This window comes from Drosophila biarmipes, chromosome 3R (genome assembly GCF_025231255.1).
Source record: "Drosophila biarmipes strain raj3 chromosome 3R, RU_DBia_V1.1, whole genome shotgun sequence".
NCBI classification, from domain to species: Eukaryota; Metazoa; Arthropoda; class Insecta; order Diptera; family Drosophilidae; genus Drosophila; species Drosophila biarmipes.
In genome coordinates, this window is record NC_066616.1 from 22,349,817 (window position 1) to 22,367,413 (window position 17,597).

At 40.1% G+C, this 17,597-nt stretch overlaps 6 protein-coding genes across 8 annotated transcripts; 2 read left to right on the forward strand and 4 right to left on the reverse strand.

The window, feature by feature from the left end:
• Nucleotides 1-6,448: 6,448 nt before the first annotated feature.
• LOC108026009 (U3 small nucleolar ribonucleoprotein protein IMP4) lies at nucleotides 6,449-7,975 on the reverse strand. Its single transcript, XM_017096700.3, has 2 exons — nucleotides 7,722-7,975; nucleotides 6,449-7,227 (listed from the first exon to the last, which is right to left on the reverse strand). The coding sequence occupies exons 1-2, from the start codon at nucleotides 7,906-7,908 to the stop codon at nucleotides 6,518-6,520; spliced, it is 897 nt and encodes a 298-aa protein (XP_016952189.1). The 5' UTR covers nucleotides 7,909-7,975; the 3' UTR covers nucleotides 6,449-6,517.
• A 293-nt stretch (nucleotides 7,976-8,268) lies between these two features.
• Nucleotides 8,269-10,250, forward strand: LOC108026402 (glucoside xylosyltransferase 2). 2 transcript variants are annotated; one of them, XM_044095491.2, is made up of 4 exons: nucleotides 8,269-8,543; nucleotides 8,605-8,720; nucleotides 9,085-9,382; nucleotides 9,443-10,250. In XM_044095491.2, exons 1-4 carry the CDS (start codon nucleotides 8,508-8,510, stop codon nucleotides 10,109-10,111), a joined length of 1,119 nt encoding a protein of 372 aa, XP_043951426.1. In that variant the 5' UTR covers nucleotides 8,269-8,507; the 3' UTR covers nucleotides 10,112-10,250. The 2 variants fall into 2 exon arrangements, with proteins under 2 accessions (XP_043951426.1, XP_016952815.1); XM_017097326.3 differs by having other exon boundaries at nucleotides 8,269-8,531.
• Nucleotides 10,251-10,294: 44 nt separating this feature from the next.
• Nucleotides 10,295-11,969, reverse strand: LOC108026404 (trypsin-1). 2 transcript variants are annotated; one of them, XM_017097328.3, is made up of 4 exons: nucleotides 11,899-11,953; nucleotides 11,420-11,630; nucleotides 10,842-11,228; nucleotides 10,295-10,773 (listed from the first exon to the last, which is right to left on the reverse strand). In XM_017097328.3, the coding sequence occupies exons 2-4, from the start codon at nucleotides 11,616-11,618 to the stop codon at nucleotides 10,418-10,420; spliced, it is 942 nt and encodes a 313-aa protein (XP_016952817.1). In that variant the 5' UTR covers nucleotides 11,619-11,630; nucleotides 11,899-11,953; the 3' UTR covers nucleotides 10,295-10,417. The 2 variants fall into 2 exon arrangements, with proteins under 2 accessions (XP_016952817.1, XP_016952816.1); XM_017097327.3 differs by having other exon boundaries at nucleotides 11,420-11,969.
• Nucleotides 11,970-12,181: 212 nt separating this feature from the next.
• Nucleotides 12,182-13,261, reverse strand: LOC108026054 (zinc finger protein 830). Its single transcript, XM_017096748.3, has 2 exons — nucleotides 13,108-13,261; nucleotides 12,182-12,945 (listed from the first exon to the last, which is right to left on the reverse strand). Exons 1-2 carry the CDS (start codon nucleotides 13,191-13,193, stop codon nucleotides 12,270-12,272), a joined length of 762 nt encoding a protein of 253 aa, XP_016952237.1. The 5' UTR covers nucleotides 13,194-13,261; the 3' UTR covers nucleotides 12,182-12,269.
• Nucleotides 13,262-13,670: 409 nt separating this feature from the next.
• On the forward strand, nucleotides 13,671-16,620 carry LOC108026230 (dolichyl-diphosphooligosaccharide--protein glycosyltransferase subunit STT3B). Its single transcript, XM_017097065.3, has 5 exons — nucleotides 13,671-15,151; nucleotides 15,208-15,398; nucleotides 15,467-15,937; nucleotides 15,990-16,188; nucleotides 16,244-16,620. The coding sequence occupies exons 1-5, from the start codon at nucleotides 13,760-13,762 to the stop codon at nucleotides 16,313-16,315; spliced, it is 2,325 nt and encodes a 774-aa protein (XP_016952554.1). The 5' UTR covers nucleotides 13,671-13,759; the 3' UTR covers nucleotides 16,316-16,620.
• On the reverse strand, nucleotides 16,592-17,564 carry LOC108026228 (uncharacterized). The gene is made up of 2 exons (XM_017097062.3): nucleotides 17,402-17,564; nucleotides 16,592-17,321 (listed from the first exon to the last, which is right to left on the reverse strand). Exons 1-2 carry the CDS (start codon nucleotides 17,463-17,465, stop codon nucleotides 16,663-16,665), a joined length of 723 nt encoding a protein of 240 aa, XP_016952551.1. The 5' UTR covers nucleotides 17,466-17,564; the 3' UTR covers nucleotides 16,592-16,662.
• Nucleotides 17,565-17,597: the final 33 nt, after the last annotated feature.

Genomic DNA, 17,597 nt, shown 5'->3' on the forward strand with positions numbered 1-17,597 from the left:
CTAATATTAAAATCCCAGGAAGTACTCCCCAAATTCAACTCTATTAAAGAGTATAAATAATAGACAAGAAATTCTTTACTCTAGTTAGTTAAGAACCTATTTATTTATCTGTTTATAAATTCTCTACTCTAGTTAATTAATAATTTATTTATTTGATTTATCTGTTTATAAATAGCAATCGCATTGGCCATAATTGTGCCGTTCATAGCGATAATTAGGTGCTCGGTGAGCGAAGGTTAACAGCGGTGTGGCGCAGCACTTGAAGGGCGGCAAACTGGCGCGCAGAGAGAGATCGGACTGGGGACATGGGATCCGGCATGGTGTGGTACGGAATTCCGAGTGGCTTGGAGTGAGAGTCGTCGGATGGTCGGCCGGCAGTGCCACCAAAGCGGGATGGCACGACGACGCTATCTCACATCTCGCTCCCTTGCTCTGCTAGAGGAAAGAAACCTAGGACGGGATTGGCCATTGCTGAGATACATTTGTTGGGGCGGAGCCAAGCGAGCGCTGTAATAAAATTGTACGTTTTAATTTGAGTGGACATATGAATATGGCAACGGTAGCACTTCTGATTACCCATTAACGAGCTTTGAATATCTACAAAAATTCAATCAGCCCCTTGAATTACATGCTATAAATAATTAAATTACCGCTAGTTACACTGTCAGTCGGTTTCGCAACGAAATTATTTATAAATATGTGCTTTGCATAATTTATATAATTACGAATGTACATATTGCCAGCAATTCCCCACTAAATGGGTTTATTACTTCGTTCAAAACGTTTTCTTATTTTGCTCATGCATGTGTGACATTAATTGAGTCCACGCGGCCATGCTGTATTATAATATTATAATGGAGTGTCCTCCATTGCCATTTCTCGTTAGCGTTGAACCGAACTTCATCCCTAGTGGCTAGAATAGTAAACACATATTTTTTATGAGCTTCGGCGACCATTTGCATACCTTTCCTATAATAATGTCTATTAAATTATTTGCAATCACCCCAGTATAGTGACATCGCATGTCTATATTGTTTTTAACCCAAACCTTAATAAACAAAGCTTTTTAATGTTCGGACCAAAGTCCTTATATGGTGTAAGCTACCACCAGGAACGGATCTACAAGATCGCAAAAAAATGTAAGCCGTGAACTTCCATAACTCAAGGAGTCCATAACTCTAGTTTTTTGTGATCGATAGTAGTTCAATGTCTGGAGCGTAAACTATATATGAGAAATCCTTGAACAATTGCACTGTAGTAACCTCAATGCACAAGAAGATAGAACGAGTCTTTGTTTGCAGGTTCGTCGAGAAAAGATGGAACTTACAGGAAAGGGGCAAATATTTTTGTTGAGTTTTTTTGGCAACAATAGGTCAAAAATAAAATTTAAAAAAAAGTTTAATAACGAGTTCGACAAGGTTTGACATTCTGTTTTTGGATTATTAATTTTATTAATACGCCCAAAGCACTACCTTTTTTTTGGCAAAATAAGACTTTTGAATCGCCTCAGAACCGATATTTTTCTTAAAAATACGCACCTTTTTTAAATAGCGTTCAAGCGTCTAGCTAGCTAGATTGATCGCAGCCATGTTCGGCCTGATTTCAAAAAATAAAAATTTTTGCACATTTGCACTTATTTTACAAGCATCGTCCTTTTTTGCAAAAATTGGTCTAAAATAAAATTTTTTAGGTGTGAATGCCTAATTATTGAAAATTTTATTACGACTTCGGCAAGATATGACATTCTGTTTTAGGACCATTATTTCTATTATTATTAACAAAATACCGATATTTTTTGGTGGAAAATTAAGGCTTTTGTTTTTTGGCCAAAACATTGCATTTTCTTTAAACCTTTTTAAGTGTACTTTTGTCAAAAACTAAACTAAAAACGCGCAGTGTTTTGCACAGCTAACAAGCTAGACAATTGATTGCGGTCATTTTCTTACTGATTCTAAAAACCAACAATTTGATCATGTTTTTTACAATTTTTGTAAGAGGTAACTTCCTATTTTTTGCGGAAATCGGTCAAAAATTAAAATTATTAAATGTGAATGCCAAGTGATTGGAAAGTTTACTAAGAGTTCGACAAGGTATAACATTCTATTTTTTGCAAATTGAAATGCGTCGTAAACCATTTTCTGTAAAGAAAATAAAATGCGCCAGTCTGCAATTTATCAATTAATAATAAACATTCTCCTAGTTTCGTTTGCATGAGAACAAACACCTTTTCCCATCAGTCAGGACCAAATCTTGCCCTAATTTCCTCTGCAACACCCGGGCTATTCAATTTGAGCGTGAATCTTATTTAAAATTTGTTTAAAAACCATTTGCTGAAACATGAATAGGCGTTCAAAATGTGCTAGCGTGACGAAGGCGAAACATAAATTTACATTTTACCCAGAACCATATTTTTAATAAAATTATAGCCGCCGCGGTTAGCTCAATCAAACGGGGATACGTACGCAGAAACATAGTGTAACAACAGATACAATCACAACAAATTTCACGCCAAACAATTACAACGCATTATGAGAATTCTGTTGGCAGAGGGATGGTCAAGGTATTTAACCCGCAACCATAAATCTTTTCATATTCGACCGGGCCTGTGGTTGCTACTCGGTTATTTTTACTTGTGCTCGGTACCCACCCAGTGGGCTACGGCTTGACATTTGCCTTGTAAATGCGTAATAATCAGGACATCCGACAAACACAAAGTTACGCTTTAACTTCATTCGCCTCGCTGTACGGCTAACAGTTGTTACAATCATTCATTTAATGCTGAACAGCACCGAAACGGAAACCAATGAAAATAAACACAAAATCCGTAAAGGCAAAACACTGGCAAACCCCCGACCCAAATTCAAAATCTATTTTTCGCTCTCCTCACAAAAATTGCCTTTACACAATCCATTTAGCTTGATCATTTTTGCAGCTGCAGCCCCACCGTTTCGCAGTCCATTTAAATGGCAAATCTCGTTTTCTTCTCACAGAGTCCATTATTAAAATGAATCAGTAATATCGCACATATAATTTGGTTGCTTGGGTGGGCCTTCTCCATCTTTAAACAATTAAAAAAGCCAAATCGTCAAATGATTACTAATATCACACAGTTTTACAAGAAACACATTCATTAGTCGGAAAACTAAAAGAAATAACAATCAAAATTTAGAAAACCAAAGCTTTGTTTTCAATACTGATGGATGGAACGAATCAATTTACTTATAAGTTGGTCTCACAATTAGCTTTCCGTGTCTAATGGCGAATTAAAATTAATTTTTTGTCTAATATTTGAAGTCACCCGCCAAGAGGTTTCTTTAAGATTAATGTTTTAGGGGATTGAAAAATATAAAATGTGGGATAACAAATATGAAACTGTATAATTATAAAATAATTTCATTTATTACAATCTCTAAAGTAATAATCCTAATTATAACCATCGGAAAAAAATTAAATTAATTAAAAAAATTAACTATTTTTCGTCAGTAATATCCATTAGAAATAGTTAAGTATCCATTATCCATTTAAAACAAGGTTTTAATAAAAGAAAGAAACCTTAAAATTAATATTACATTTGCCAAAAATGTGAATTAGGTCAAAATACGAATTGGGAGTGGGGCTCCCTGAACCCTGTCAATTGGTTATGCCCAAAAACGGTATTGCCATAAAGCGCTCGACTACAAAAGTTAATCCTCCTGTTTATTTATTTATTGACCATCTTTTACAAACATTAATTGTTCGAGACGGAGGCATATTTTATTTAATATCCGACGTTAGGCTGCCAATGCACCACCTGTCCAACAAAGCGTAACAATGCCCCAAGAAGTAGTTTACATTAAATGAAAGCCATAAATTAAAAGAGGAAACTGCTGTGCTATGTGTCAGAACCGTAATTAGAGATATTGGCTTTAAATAATCGAGCGGCACTCATTTGTTCACTTTTTACTCGCCGACAACGCAGCGGCACGCCTGTGTTTAAGATCGAACCACAGAAAAGGTGTTAGAAAGGGGCGATCGGTAAAAAGGTAAAAGGCACACACGAATTCTCGTTTTCTCACATGTGAAGATACGTAGGTAACGCTGTGTGTCCGAGTGCTCATCCCCCTTATTGTTCCCTGTGGGACTCTGGGATCAAGTTGTATGTGGTCCAAACGGAGCGAAATCGTATGTTAGTGGACGAGCGGAGTTTCCATGCTGCTGCTCCGGCCTGCTGATCATCGGCATTACCAGTAATAGGCTGCCAGGTCCAACAGCCTGTGCAGGCAGGCTATTTAGGCGAATGCGTTCCATCATTAGCTTCAGACAGCTGTTAAATGATAGACAGAATTAGTATAAACACATTTAATTATATGGTTGGTGTTGTCAGGTGTTTTACACCTTATTAGATCGTGTTAACCTTTGATCTAACTAACTGATACGGAACGGCGGATGTAGACCCAATCCGATCCGTCTGGGCCGTTGGCCATAAAACTATTTCCCCCTGCCATGGGCCCTTTCCGTTTTGAAATTGTATTTATTTTGATAAAGCTAACCATTTAATAAGTAATGAAACAGCATGAAATATTCTTTTTGATGACATTTGAACAAATTTTCAAATAGAAAAGGCTTTAAAAATGTATAAAAATTGAAATTTTTTATATTTTTATGTTTGATAGCTTTAGTGACATTATAAATAAAACAAAAATCAATTAGGTCACAATCTACGAAGATTTTTTTGTCAGTTTTGAAATATAAATGCTATGCTAACCGGAGCAAAAAAAAATTATGATTAAGTAAAAAAGTATAGATATTTCTTTATTATATAGTCGTTTTTGTATGACTTTCAGAAGAAACAAGACTGTTGATAGGTTTCACTCTCGTCTAGTAGTGCTGATCATGAATATGTGTATATACTTTATGCGGTCGAAACATATTCTCCTGTGCGTTGCAATCGTTTTACTGAATTCTTAACTTCTGCGAGGGTTAAATAAGGATATTTCTCCTATGTTAAAAAATGACTGTTCCTCCGAGGTTTAAACAATATTGGGTTGTTTCAGCATTAACGTGCAGTTCCATACATTCTCTTTCCATGCTTTTGTCTTTTTTTTATTGTTTTTTAAATGCTGACAAGCTAGATAATTTGTTCGGACCAATACATTTGTTCTTACGCTAAAAATACTAATATTTTTGGTGGAAAATTAATACTGATGTTTTTTGGCCAAAACACTGTATTTTCCTTAGATCTTTTCAGGTGTAACTTTGTCTGAAATGGTCACAGAACTAAAAGACTCACTGTTTTGCACAGCTAACAAGCTAGACAATTGATTGCAGTCATTTTCTTGCTGGTTCCAAGAACTTTAAATTTTAGCAATTTTTACAATTTTTTTAAGGGGTAGCATCGTCTTTTTTTGCGAAAATTTGCCAAAAAAATTTATTTTTTAATGTGAATGCCAATTTGTTGCAAATTTTATTACGAGTTCGGCGAGGTATGACATTCTGTTTTCGGACCAATACTTTTGTTGTTACGCTAAAAATACTGATATTTTTGGTGAAAAATTAATACTGTTGTCTTTTGGCCAAAACACTGTATTTTCCTTAGACCTTTTCAGGTCTAACTTTGTCTGAAATGGTCACAGAACTAAAAGAGTCACTGTTTTGCACAGCTAACAAGCTAGACAATTGATTGCAGTCATTTTCTTGCTGATTCCAAGAACTTTAAATTTTAGCAATTTTTACAATTTTTTTAAAGGGTAACATCGTCTTTTTTTGCGAAAATTTGCCAAAAAAATTTATTTTTTGATGTGAATGCCAATTTGTTGGAAATTTTATTACGAGTTCGGCGAGGTATGACATTCTGTTTTCGGACCAATACTTTTGTTGTTACGCTATAAATACTGATATTTTTGGTGGAAAATTAATACTGATGTTTTTTGGCCAAAGCACTGTATTTTCCTTAGATTTTTTCAGGTGTAACTTTGTCTAAAATGGTCACAGAACTAAAAGACACACTGTTTTGGACAGCTAACAAGCTAGACAATTGATTGCAGTCATTTTCTTGCTGATTCCAAAAACTTTAAATTTTAGCAATTTTTACGATTTTTTTAAGGGGTAGCATCGTCTTATTTTGCGAAAATTTGGCAAAAAAATTTATTTTTTTATGTGAATGCCAATTTGTTGGAAATTTTATTACGAGTTCGGCGAGGTATGACATTCTGTTTTCGGACCAATACTTTTGTTGTTACGCTATAAATACTGATATTTTTGGTGGAAAATTAATACTGATGTTTTTTGGCCAAAACACTATATTTTCCTTAGACCTTTTCAGGTGTAATTTTGTCTACGCACTGTTTTGGACAGCTAACAGGCTAGACAATTGATTGCCGTCATTTTATCGCATTTTATGTTTCTATAAAGTCTATTCTCCCTCTATGAATTATTTGAAATAAGAAAACCAAAAAGACAAACAACCAACTCTAGTATCAAATTACAACACATTTATATTTCCTTACATTTCTGCCCTATTAATGCATATACAAAGATTCTAGACATCAGTGTCCTTGTTTATTATTCCAGGATCGTTTGAAAAGATAAGCCTTTTCTGCGAGGTGTTCATATATGGACGGTTAATCCACTCAGTATCGGCGGCCTTTATGTTCTCCAACGTACCAAGCTTAATTTGGTACAGCTTAAGAGCGAATCGTGGGCCCACTTCGCTGAGCTCCAGCTCCTTATTCACATATTTGTACTGATGATGTCTAAATATAATCGAATCATTGTGGTTTAGGAAGGACATTACCCTCGTGGAGTTTTCCTTTGGCACAGGGAACAAGTGCTTGAGTATCTTCACTGTTCTCAAGCCAATGGGCGTTTTGAAGTTATTAAAAATTAAATGCGGCTTCTGCTCGCTCATGTGTCCGATATCGGGAATATCATGTCGCATAACCACATCGGAAATGTTGAAGAAGGCAGTGGGCCCATACGGAAGATGACAAACCACAAGGCTGTCCGGGATACCACGATGCTCATGGACAATTAGGAAATCGGTTACATTATTGGCACGACAGGCATGCATTAGTGTCGTCAGCTGGTAGTTTCCCCTGTTCATCTGCTGGGCATTTGGAATTATCAGCCGCAGTTCCTTCATGAACATTTTCAATCTGGATGAGGGGTTGTGCGAGGTGGTCAGCATTATTTTGGGGTCCTCACATCCGGCATAGTGGTACTCATCATTGACGGTGCGGTCGTCGATCCCTGCAATAAAAGAAAAGGTTTTATATTAGTGGATATGTACAAGTACAAGTATACCATGGACCATGACCATAAGATGTGTTATGATATTAAATTATTGTTATACAAACTGGCGATACTCATCCAAATTATATATAAGCTCGTGCAAAACAAAGCTTTAATGTGGATAATTACAAAAAAATCAACATTTAACGTTTGTTGGCGCAGTCTGACTTCTAAACACGCATAGGAAATTACTATTAGCTTCTTGTTAGTTCTGCATTGCCATTAAAAACTCAACTAGCAAATTAAGAGTCACGAACACTCTTTTTAGCATTGGCTACTCCATTAATCTTCCAGTTTAGTGTAAAAGAATTACCTGCGATTTTGCATGGTTAGCCCATTGTTTTTCAAAATTTATAAATTGACATGGCTTATATACAACCTTTACATTGTAATAATAATCTTATAATTCCATTAGTTATACATTTTAAAGCTCTAAAATTCAATATTCTTACCATCATCTGCATATTTCAGCGACTTGTAGGCCGTCATACTCTTCTTCACATTCTTGGAGCTAATGGTCTTGTTTTCATTGATGCTTTGCACAACGGTCTCCTGGATTTTCTGCTTGGACTTCAGGCGCTCGGTGAGGGCCTTGTTGTAAAGGTATTCCCTACGTTGTCTGGCTTGTTTTCGCAGCATTTTTATTTGTTATTATTTCGGCCTGCACGTGTACGGTTGAAAATAAATGAAAACAATACCCAACCACTCTTGATAACTGTGCCGATAACTTGTCGACAGCTGCTGCTGGAACGTGTGGAAAAGAAACACGGTGAAAAATCGCAACCTTACTTTTTCTCAATTTCTTATACACATTAAAACTCTAACTACAATATATTTATTATATTATTGTTAACTTTTAAAACACACATATATGCAATAAACAATATTTCATTTTTGTCTAAGGGACTTCCTTTAAATTTTAATTTGTCAATGAGATGAATCCCCCTGTTCCACCTTCAAGAGATTTGAAATTCAAGCTGCCAAATGCCGCTATCTTGACTAACAAAATATTTACGACTGTTTATAAGTACGTGCTCGTGCACTGAGTTTTTGCCTATTTGTTTAAATAATATGCCTCCGCCATGACTTTTAATGTAGTCAAATCGCTAATTAAGACACACCCGATCTCTTTAATGGGCTAACTTAAGGGCTGTGCACCTATTTCGCCCGCTGCTGTGGAAAACTATGGCATCTTCGGAAGTCAACATTAAAAACGTAAACAATCTGCGGCCAAGACAATGTTTCCGCCAAACATTAAAATGGTAAATAAAAAAGTCTGTAGTTCAGAGTTTAAATGTACAATTTGTGCACATACTTATTTTTGTTATATTTCAGCATCATCTGCATATGTGCTTGCTCTGCCTAATTGCATTAGCGATTCTTTCCTATTTCGTGCATCAGCGGCCTTCCTGGGCAACTGACTATAAAAAGGCAGTCAACTATAATGAGGCGTAAGTATACATCCGTATTTGGATGTTTTGTATTTCAGATACGCTTCTGTTTACTGTCCCACATACTTTTGCTTTCACCACCGATTTTTATGACTTCTTCATTTCGGCCACCCGGTTGTTATAGTTTCCCCGTTTGCCAAACAAAACCCCATAATGGGAGAGCAAATATAGCTTGATCACCTATTAAACAGTCACAAATTTAATGTATCTAAATTCTTATTTAAGCCATATATAATAGTCATGTATTAATGAAAATGATACCCCGTTGGACCACTTCCTCTTGCTTATAAATAAGTTACATCCCATGTTGATGATTCACTTCAATTTTCTTAATCTCGTCTAATCCAATATCTTAACTCCCCAGCCAACCTTGGAGAACCCCGCTCTACATCGTCGTGGTCTGCTGCGGTCAGAGAGTCCAGGAGACTCTTGTTATGATCAAATCGGCCATTCTGTTTAACTATGACGAAGAGTATCTCAAATTTGTGATCTTCACTGAGGATGGCAAGGGCGATGAGTTCCGAGAAAAGTTGACAGACTGGCGCGATATCAAACCATTTACATTTGACTTTGAGATCTTGCCACTAAAGTTTCCGAGTGGCAATGAGGCCGAATGGAAAAATCTGTTCAAGCCCTGCGCAGCACAACGTTTGTTCTTGCCGGTAAGTGTAAAATCATATAATAAATATGTGCAGTTTTATAATGAAAATACATATTTCCAGTCATTACTAACGCATGTAGACTCATTGCTGTATGTTGACACGGATATACTGTTTCTGTCACCCATCTCCGACATCTGGCGATTCTTCAAGAAGTTCAATGAGACTCAAATGTCCGCTCTGACGCCCGAGCACGAGAACGAGAACATTGGATGGTACAATCGGTTTGCACGACATCCGTTCTACGGCCGACTGGGTGTTAATTCCGGCGTCATGCTAATGAATCTCACACGAATGAGGGAAATGAAATGGGAGCAACATATCTTGTCTATTCACAAGGAGTACAAGCTGCGCATTATCTGGGGAGACCAAGACATTATCAACATACTGTTCTATTATCATCCCGATAAGCTGTACATCATGCCTTGCGAATACAACTACCGTCCAGACCACTGCATGTACATGAGCATTTGCAACATGTCGCACGCTGGCGTTAAAGTAATCCACGGAAATCGCGGCTACTTCCACTCAGACAGACAGCCGCTCTTCAAGTCTATCTACGAGGCCATGGAGAACTACCAACTGGGCTCGAATGCCAACACCGATTTCCTAATGCCCTTGCATGCAGCACTCAGTATACCATCCGTCAACGACTCAAGCTGTGGAAAAATATCAAACGAAGTGTTAAAAGTGGCGAACACAGTTATAAGTAATAGGTACAGGGAAGTTTAGCAGTAGACCTAGTATTGTAATAGAGTATTATTAGAAAATGCAGCTGTAGGATTTGTATCGAAATATAGATAAGTGATAGGTTTTAATGAATTTCCCATTTTTATATACACGCAATAAAAATGTATATGCTAAAAATCAACTTCGGCTGAAGTTTCACTCGATTTAAGCACTAAAATGAGAAACTTTTAAATGAAACTTTAATTTTATTTTAAATCTCGATTGCATGGTGTAATAACAAAGACACTTTGTATTAAAACGGACTTAGCTAGGCAATAAATATGTTCGTGTATTTGCATACAACTTTGACTAAGAACACAGGCATGTATTTTCTAAATTAGATTTAATCCACGGAATGAACTTGCTCACTCTTGAGTAAACACCCGGATATCCGTCGCGGCCACATCCGACGCCCCACGAAACGATGCCGACGATAAAATACTTAACTCCATTAGATAACAACAGCGGTCCTCCACTATCGCCCTGGCACGAGTCCATGGATGGCCTACCGGCGCACAACATCGATGAGGTAATTCGAGTACTTTTGTATTTCTGATTCCGGCACTCCGTGATGGACATGATGGGAACTTTAACCTGATTAACGATGGACGGTAGTTCGCCTCCTTCGGACGTACGACCCCAGCCGACAACGGTTCCAATGCGACCTAGTGAATCACATAGTGAATTAATGTTATTAAACCAGAACCATAAACGTAGGAAAGTTTCTCATTACCTGCAGGATCGTAATTGAAGCGGGGCAGACACACTGGCTTTATGATTTTAGAAAACGAAATGGGCTTGCGAAGTCTCAACAGGGCAATGTCATTGTTGTACGTATCTGGGTCAAAGCTTTTGTGTTTTATCACGGCCGTAACAGCCCGTTGAATGGCCTGGGACTCGGAAGTAATCTCTTGATCGTGGTCTCCAAAAATAATACGGATTTTGGACTTCCTCAGCTTCTTAACGCAGTGAGCGGCGGAGAGCACATAGTCCTTGGTAAGCAGGGACCCACCACAATGGAACTTTCCGTCGTACACGATTCTGGCCATCCAAGGGTACTGGTTTACACCGGTGGGCTTACCGCCTACTATACGGATCTCTTCATTGGAAAAACCACAATCTTTGGGCGAGAACAGAAAAAGAGGCTAATCACATGAATTCCAAATACATACCATGACAGACAAAAATTCTTCGTTTGACCCAAATTTTCGCCAACAGGGCCAAATTAGGCTTGTTGACTATCAACAAAAATATAGGTCGAACGTAAACCTTTGTCTGGCACCGTGAGAAGAGATTTCTACTTTTGCTTACCACAATCACAATTCTTTAGGCTCGAGTTTTCTGTATACTCGGTCTCGTCTTCTGTGTCCGAAAGTCCAAAGGCATTCGATACTCCCGAACTTATGCGAAAAATAGTGTCAAAAAGAAATTTACTCGTCCGCTTACTTTGGCCCGTGTGTATTGTGTTTATGGCAGACTCATTAAAACGTTCTGAATATTCCAGGCACATAAGGCTGGAACACTTCATCGTCAACACCCAAAATAAGAATATGTATTTTAAACTCATGTTCACGAATAAGTTATCATTGTAACAATGGGATATTTTGGTGTTTTTTGTGGGAAACTCGATCAAAAACTAACAAGTGCAAGGCATCTTTAAACACAACAAAACATTTGTACATGCGAAACGAAACGGTTGTAATGATTAACAAAACCAGCAAAGTTTCTGTAAATACGGCCTAAGATCAAACAAAGATGTGTAACTAATTAATGTAACATAAAATATGTACTAAGTTTGAGCAGGTAATGTAGCGTACGAGTCGCCAAGAGTTAATACACAACGTGAAAATTAGTCACAGTGTGGCCGGCCACCTATTCAAATTTCTACCTGTCCAGTCCATGGTCATCGGCGATCAGCTGTTTTAAGTCCACTTTCTTTTTTAGAAAGTAAGGTAAACATTTTCACTGTGGCTACTCAACTGTGTAGTATCAGTCGGATAAGTGTTAAGCCGGCAAAATATTAGTAAATATTTTTTAAAAATATTTTTACAATAATATAAAATATTGAAATACTTCAGAGGATATCTTCGTTTTCTTTTGCAATATAAAAATCGAGTTAAGTGTGTTTTATCAGAAACATTTTAATGCACTTAGCAATAATCTATCTATGCAAGTTTTTCGTTCTCCAGTCGAACAAATCGTCCACACTGCAATCTTCCTCGCTGGAACTCAGTTCAGGATCTATCTCCACTTTGGGATCAACTCGCCGCTTTTTACTCAAGAGCAACGTTTTCTGATCGTTTATCTTAATGAATCTCTTCCAGTTATCGATTTGCTCGTCTATTTCCTTAATGTGCCTCTTGAGATTGATGTCTTCCTGCTCGTCGGCTACGATGACACTGGACTCCGTGTCGGCTCTCTTGATCTCCTGCTGGAATCGCTGCCACTCCTCGTCCTGGAGGCGGAGTGCCTCGGTTTTGCTGGTCTTGTCCTCGTCGAAAAACTTTTCCGGCAGTTTTTCCGCCACAGCTTCGGGGACAGTCTTGTTGCTCGAATTAGGCTGAGTGGGTTTCTCTTGAACGATGGGAGTATTCTTTTCTTGTCTGGCCTGTGTTTTCTCCGGATGAGCGATGGCTTTGGTGACAGGAGCGGGAGCGATGGAGGAAGGTACTGATGACTCCTTGGGGGCAGCAGGAGTGACAGGTTTATCTATCTTGTTCTGCTTGGCCTGGTCCACATTCAGTTTGTGTTGCTTGGAGTTGATGTGCACCTTCCACACGCTGGGCTTGATGGGGATCCTGCAAATTATACAGGTCAAGGTTCCTGCGGAGTCATACGTATAGTTTAGTTAAGTTAAGGAAACCATGAGGCATGGAATTTGGCACCAAACATGTTTTTATTTATATAAATATATAAACAAAAACAATTTGTTTGGTTTGGTGGTAAACACCGGCTAGAAATGTAAATAACAGTGTGATCTATGTGTTTAAAAAGGATATTTGGCCAGGGGCGAGTCCACTGTCACAGCTGGTTTTTTAGATACGCTTAGTTTCTTTTGAAGACGTTTAATATTTCCATTATTCATGTTGATTTGCAATATTTTGTTTTATTCGGCTAATTTTTGGGCATCAGATGGGAACGAGTTCACGGAACTAGTTGTGTTTATCGATAACTGGTTCCATTCATAGCTGGCTCTTCATGGCAAGAGAAACGAATGGAAGTAATCAATAAAATAAAAAATACATAAATAAATAATTTTTATAATTAGATTTAATTTTTTTTGACTTCGTAAGTAAATTTTTTAAGTTTATAATTTAATAGGAAGTAGTAAAACATCGCAGAAAATTATTTGTTATTAAATAAACAAGTAGAAATGATATTTTTTAACTTAAATTCCAGTCACATATTTTTCTAAAAATAATTGTTCATATTATATTGTTAAGGAATCTAAAAATCATAAATAAAATATATAAGAACCATTAAAAATCTTTTAAAATTACATTCTTTTCATCGATTGTCCTATCGATAACACACCTGCGACCGAGTTGGCAGTCTACCCGGCAATTTTTTTAGACTACGTGTCTTAGCGAAGAATGTGTCGTTGCATTTCAGATCGGTTTTAATTTTCGAGTTACTGCCTGGAATCGGGACATGAATCGGACGCCGAAGATGCTGAACAGCAAGGTGGCTGGCTACAGCAGCCTGATTACCTTCGCCATCCTGCTAATTGCCTGGCTGGCCGGATTTTCCTCTCGCCTCTTCGCCGTCATCCGCTTCGAGTCGATAATCCATGAGTTCGATCCGTGGTTCAACTACCGGGCCACCGCCTACATGGTGCAGAATGGTTGGTACAACTTCCTCAACTGGTTCGACGAGCGGGCCTGGTATCCGCTGGGCAGGATTGTGGGCGGCACGGTGTACCCCGGCCTGATGATCACCTCCGGCGGCATCCACTGGCTGCTGCACGTACTCAACATTCCGGTCCACATCCGCGACATCTGCGTGTTCCTGGCACCGGTCTTTAGTGGCCTGACCTCCATCTCCACGTATCTGCTCACCAAGGAGCTGTGGTCAGCGGGCGCCGGCCTCTTCGCCGCCAGCTTCATCGCCATCGTGCCCGGCTACATCAGTCGGTCGGTGGCCGGTTCGTACGATAACGAGGGCATAGCCATCTTCGCCCTGCAGTTCACCTACTTCCTGTGGGTGCGCTCTGTGAAGACAGGATCCGTTTTCTGGTCCGCCGCCGCTGCCTTGTCCTACTTCTACATGGTGTCAGCATGGGGAGGCTACGTGTTCATTATCAACCTGATCCCCCTGCACGTCTTCGTGCTGCTCATTATGGGCCGCTACTCTCCGCGCCTGCTGACCAGCTACAGTACTTTCTACATCCTGGGACTGCTGTTCTCCATGCAGATCCCCTTCGTGGGATTCCAGCCGATTCGCACCAGTGAACACATGGCTGCCTTGGGAGTGTTTGTGCTTCTGATGGCCGTAGCCACCTTGCGCCATCTGCAGTCCGTGCTGTCGCGCCATGAGTTCCGTAAGCTGTTCATCGTCGGTGGACTGCTGGTAGGCGTTGGAGTCTTTGTGGCCGTTGTGGTGCTCACCATGCTGGGCGTTGTGGCACCGTGGAGCGGACGCTTCTACTCGCTTTGGGACACTGGCTACGCCAAGATCCACATTCCCATCATCGCCTCCGTGTCGGAACATCAGCCTACCACCTGGTTCTCGTTCTTCTTCGATCTGCACATCCTCGTTTGCGCTTTCCCCGTGGGAGTGTGGTACTGCATCAAGCAGATCAACGACGAGCGCGTCTTCGTCGTGCTGTACGCCATCAGTGCGGTCTACTTTGCCGGCGTGATGGTGCGTTTGATGCTGACCCTTACGCCAGTGGTGTGCATGCTGGCTGGAGTGGCCTTCTCGGGTCTGTTGGATGTGTTCCTGCAGGAGGATTCGTCGAAGCGAATGGGCACGGCCATAAACACTGCCACCGAAGTGGATGAAGCCGAGGATTCCATTGAGAAGAAGACTCTGTACGATAAGGTAGGTCATGGTTGCAACATATCCCTTGGAATTGGTTTTAAAACACTCATTCGTAGGCTGGCAAACTGAAGCACCGCACCAAGCATGATGCCCAGCAGGATACTGGCATCAGCTCGAACCTGAAGAGTATTGTTATTTTGGCCGTTCTAATGCTGTTGATGATGTTCGCTGTCCACTGCACCTGGGTGACCAGCAATGCCTACTCCAGCCCCTCCATTGTGCTGGCTTTCCACAACAGCCAGGATGGGTAAGTAGAAGTTATATATGTTAGTTATATGTGTAACAACATAAGTCTCTTCCCCTCTTCCTCCTCAGATCTCGCAACATTTTGGACGATTTCAGGGAGGCTTACTACTGGCTCTCCCAGAACACTGCTGACGATGCCCGAGTGATGTCTTGGTGGGATTACGGTTACCAGATAGCGGGCATGGCGAACAGGACAACGCTGGTGGACAACAATACGTGGAACAACAGTCACATAGCGCTGGTTGGCAAGGCCATGTCCTCGACGGAGGAGAAATCCTACGAAATCATGACATCTCTTGACGTGGACTACGTTTTGGTTATCTTTGGCGGTGTGATCGGCTACTCTGGCGATGACATCAACAAGTTCCTTTGGATGGTCCGAATTGCCGAGGGAGAGCATCCCAAAGATATCAAGGAGAGCGATTACTTCACCGACCGCGGTGAATTCAGGGTGGATGCCGAAGGTGCTCCGGCCCTGCTTAACTGCCTGATGTACAAATTAAGCTATTACCGTTTCGGAGAATTGAAACTGGACTACAGGTAAGCGGAAAATGTGCTTCAGGTAGAATTTCTTACTGAATACCTGTTTCAGAGGACCATCGGGATATGATCGCACTCGGAATGCAGTCATTGGAAATAAGGACTTCGATCTGACCTATCTGGAAGAGGCCTATACCACAGAACACTGGCTTGTTCGCATCTACAGAGTGAAGAAGCCGCATGAGTTCAACAGACCATCTCTGAAAACCAAGGAGAGAACGATTCCCCCAGCAAACTTTATCTCTAGAAAGGTAACATAAAAATTGGTTTTTAATGAAGGTTTATTACAATTGTATTACTTTTCAGAACTCGAAGCGTCGCAAGGGCTACATAAGAAACCGACCGGTTGTTGTTAAGGGAAAGCGAACCTTGAAATAAACCCAAATAATAAATGTATTGATCTTTCACCAACGTAGAAAACTTGGTTAAAACACTTTACACATAGCACATGGTTTGGTGAAAGTGTTTCCACCGCATCCTCATGTTGAGGGCTTTAATCGCCGCCCCAAAATAAAATTTAACATATTCCCAGACTCGTGTGACACACTGTATATCGAGTTGCTTCCTTGATGAAATTCCCGGTTCCCTCGATTTCAACTGTTTCGCGGCTCCACCATTCATTGTCTTAAGATAGCAATTCAATAAAGCAGAGTGTACATTTTTAAACCTTAAGAATGATCTTATATTCAAGTTATTTTTTTATTTTGAAAAGAAGGATAGTGCCTCTAGTTATCATTACGTCGTCGCCGCTGAAGTTTTCGATCCAAGTCCCTTGACTTTTGTTTTTTGTGGGGCACGTAAACGGAGGAACCGAATGCGTTTTCGTCCTCATCGATGTCATTTAGGCCCGAAGATTTGGGCAGAACCAAGTTGCTGGTGTCGAAATTGAACTCATCATTGGAGTTGGCCAGTTGCCGGCGAAATACGGCGGCGCTGTTTGTAATCCGTGCTTTGGGATGGGATGGCGGCAGCCAGGACACGGTCTGAGTGTTCGAATTATAAAAGTAGTACGCCTTGCAGCCCTTGTCGTATATGTCCTTCCATCCCGCCTCCAGGGGGTACTTCCGCAGCAGTCTCTTGTAGCGCTTCAGATACTTGTGACTCGGCTGGGAGTGCGAAAGCGGGGAGCTGTTGAACTTGTTCACGCAGTACAGCGAGCACTTGTGGTATATGTTGTACTTGTTGGGGCACAACTTGTACCCGTGGTAGGACTCGTTCACGCCGATGCGCTCCTTGATGCGGTGCGACCAGAACTGCTCCTCGGTGCTCCGGCGCTTGGGTTCCGGTGCAGAGTCCTCCTTATATGGGTATGGGGCACTCTTGTCATCGTCGTCGTAGTTCTCGGCTATGATTTCTTCTATAGCTTCCGATATTGGTGTGGTTCCTGAAAGTGAAAAGATATTGAAGTTAGGATAGTATGGTAGCCCACATATTTCAATGTAATTACTATAGCTTCCTATTTACCCGCTTGTTTGCTGACAAGTCCTCGCTTTTTCAGGCGCTGCAATAAAGCTGCCGGTAAGCTCATCTTAGTTATTAAATAATTATTAAATCCGGGTATTGTTTACGTTTTGATAAATAAAATCTATAAAATTAATAAGACCATAGCTAAACATGTGTAACAATACCAATTTCAAAGGAGTGTTCACTTTCATTAATG

Bases quoted from the DNA above. Each gene is read 5' to 3' on its own strand.
- LOC108026402 (XM_044095491.2), top strand. From the start codon at position 8,508: ATGTTTCCGCCAAACATTAAAATGGTAAATAAAAAA. The intron at 8,544-8,604 runs GTCTGTAGTTCA...GTTATATTTCAG, and splicing joins TTAAAATGGTAAATAAAAAA to CATCATCTGCATATGTGCTT. The intron at 9,383-9,442 runs GTAAGTGTAAAA...ACATATTTCCAG, and splicing joins CACAACGTTTGTTCTTGCCG to TCATTACTAACGCATGTAGA.
- LOC108026230 (XM_017097065.3), top strand. From the start codon at position 13,760: ATGAATCGGACGCCGAAGATGCTGAACAGCAAGGTGGCTGGCTACAGC. The intron at 15,152-15,207 runs GTAGGTCATGGT...ACTCATTCGTAG, and splicing joins AGAAGACTCTGTACGATAAG to GCTGGCAAACTGAAGCACCG. The intron at 15,938-15,989 runs GTAAGCGGAAAA...TACCTGTTTCAG, and splicing joins GAATTGAAACTGGACTACAG to AGGACCATCGGGATATGATC.
- LOC108026228 (XM_017097062.3), bottom strand. From the start codon at position 17,465: ATGAGCTTACCGGCAGCTTTATTGCAGCGCCTGAAAAAGCGAGGACTT. The intron at 17,322-17,401 runs GTAAATAGGAAG...TTTCACTTTCAG, and splicing joins ACTTGTCAGCAAACAAGCGG to GAACCACACCAATATCGGAA.
- LOC108026009 (XM_017096700.3), bottom strand. From the start codon at position 7,908: ATGCTGCGAAAACAAGCCAGACAACGTAGGGAATACCTTTACAACAAG. The intron at 7,228-7,721 runs GTAAGAATATTG...CTTTTATTGCAG, and splicing joins GCTGAAATATGCAGATGATG to GGATCGACGACCGCACCGTC.
- LOC108026404 (XM_017097327.3), bottom strand. From the start codon at position 11,675: ATGAGTTTAAAATACATATTCTTATTTTGGGTGTTGACGATGAAGTGT. The intron at 11,229-11,419 runs GTAAGCAAAAGT...TCTCGCCCAAAG, and splicing joins CCTAAAGAATTGTGATTGTG to ATTGTGGTTTTTCCAATGAA. The intron at 10,774-10,841 runs GTAATGAGAAAC...GTGATTCACTAG, and splicing joins CTTCAATTACGATCCTGCAG to GTCGCATTGGAACCGTTGTC.
- LOC108026054 (XM_017096748.3), bottom strand. From the start codon at position 13,193: ATGAATAATGGAAATATTAAACGTCTTCAAAAGAAACTAAGCGTATCT. The intron at 12,946-13,107 runs ATATCCTTTTTA...ACTAAACTATAC, and splicing joins GTGGACTCGCCCCTGGCCAA to GTATGACTCCGCAGGAACCT.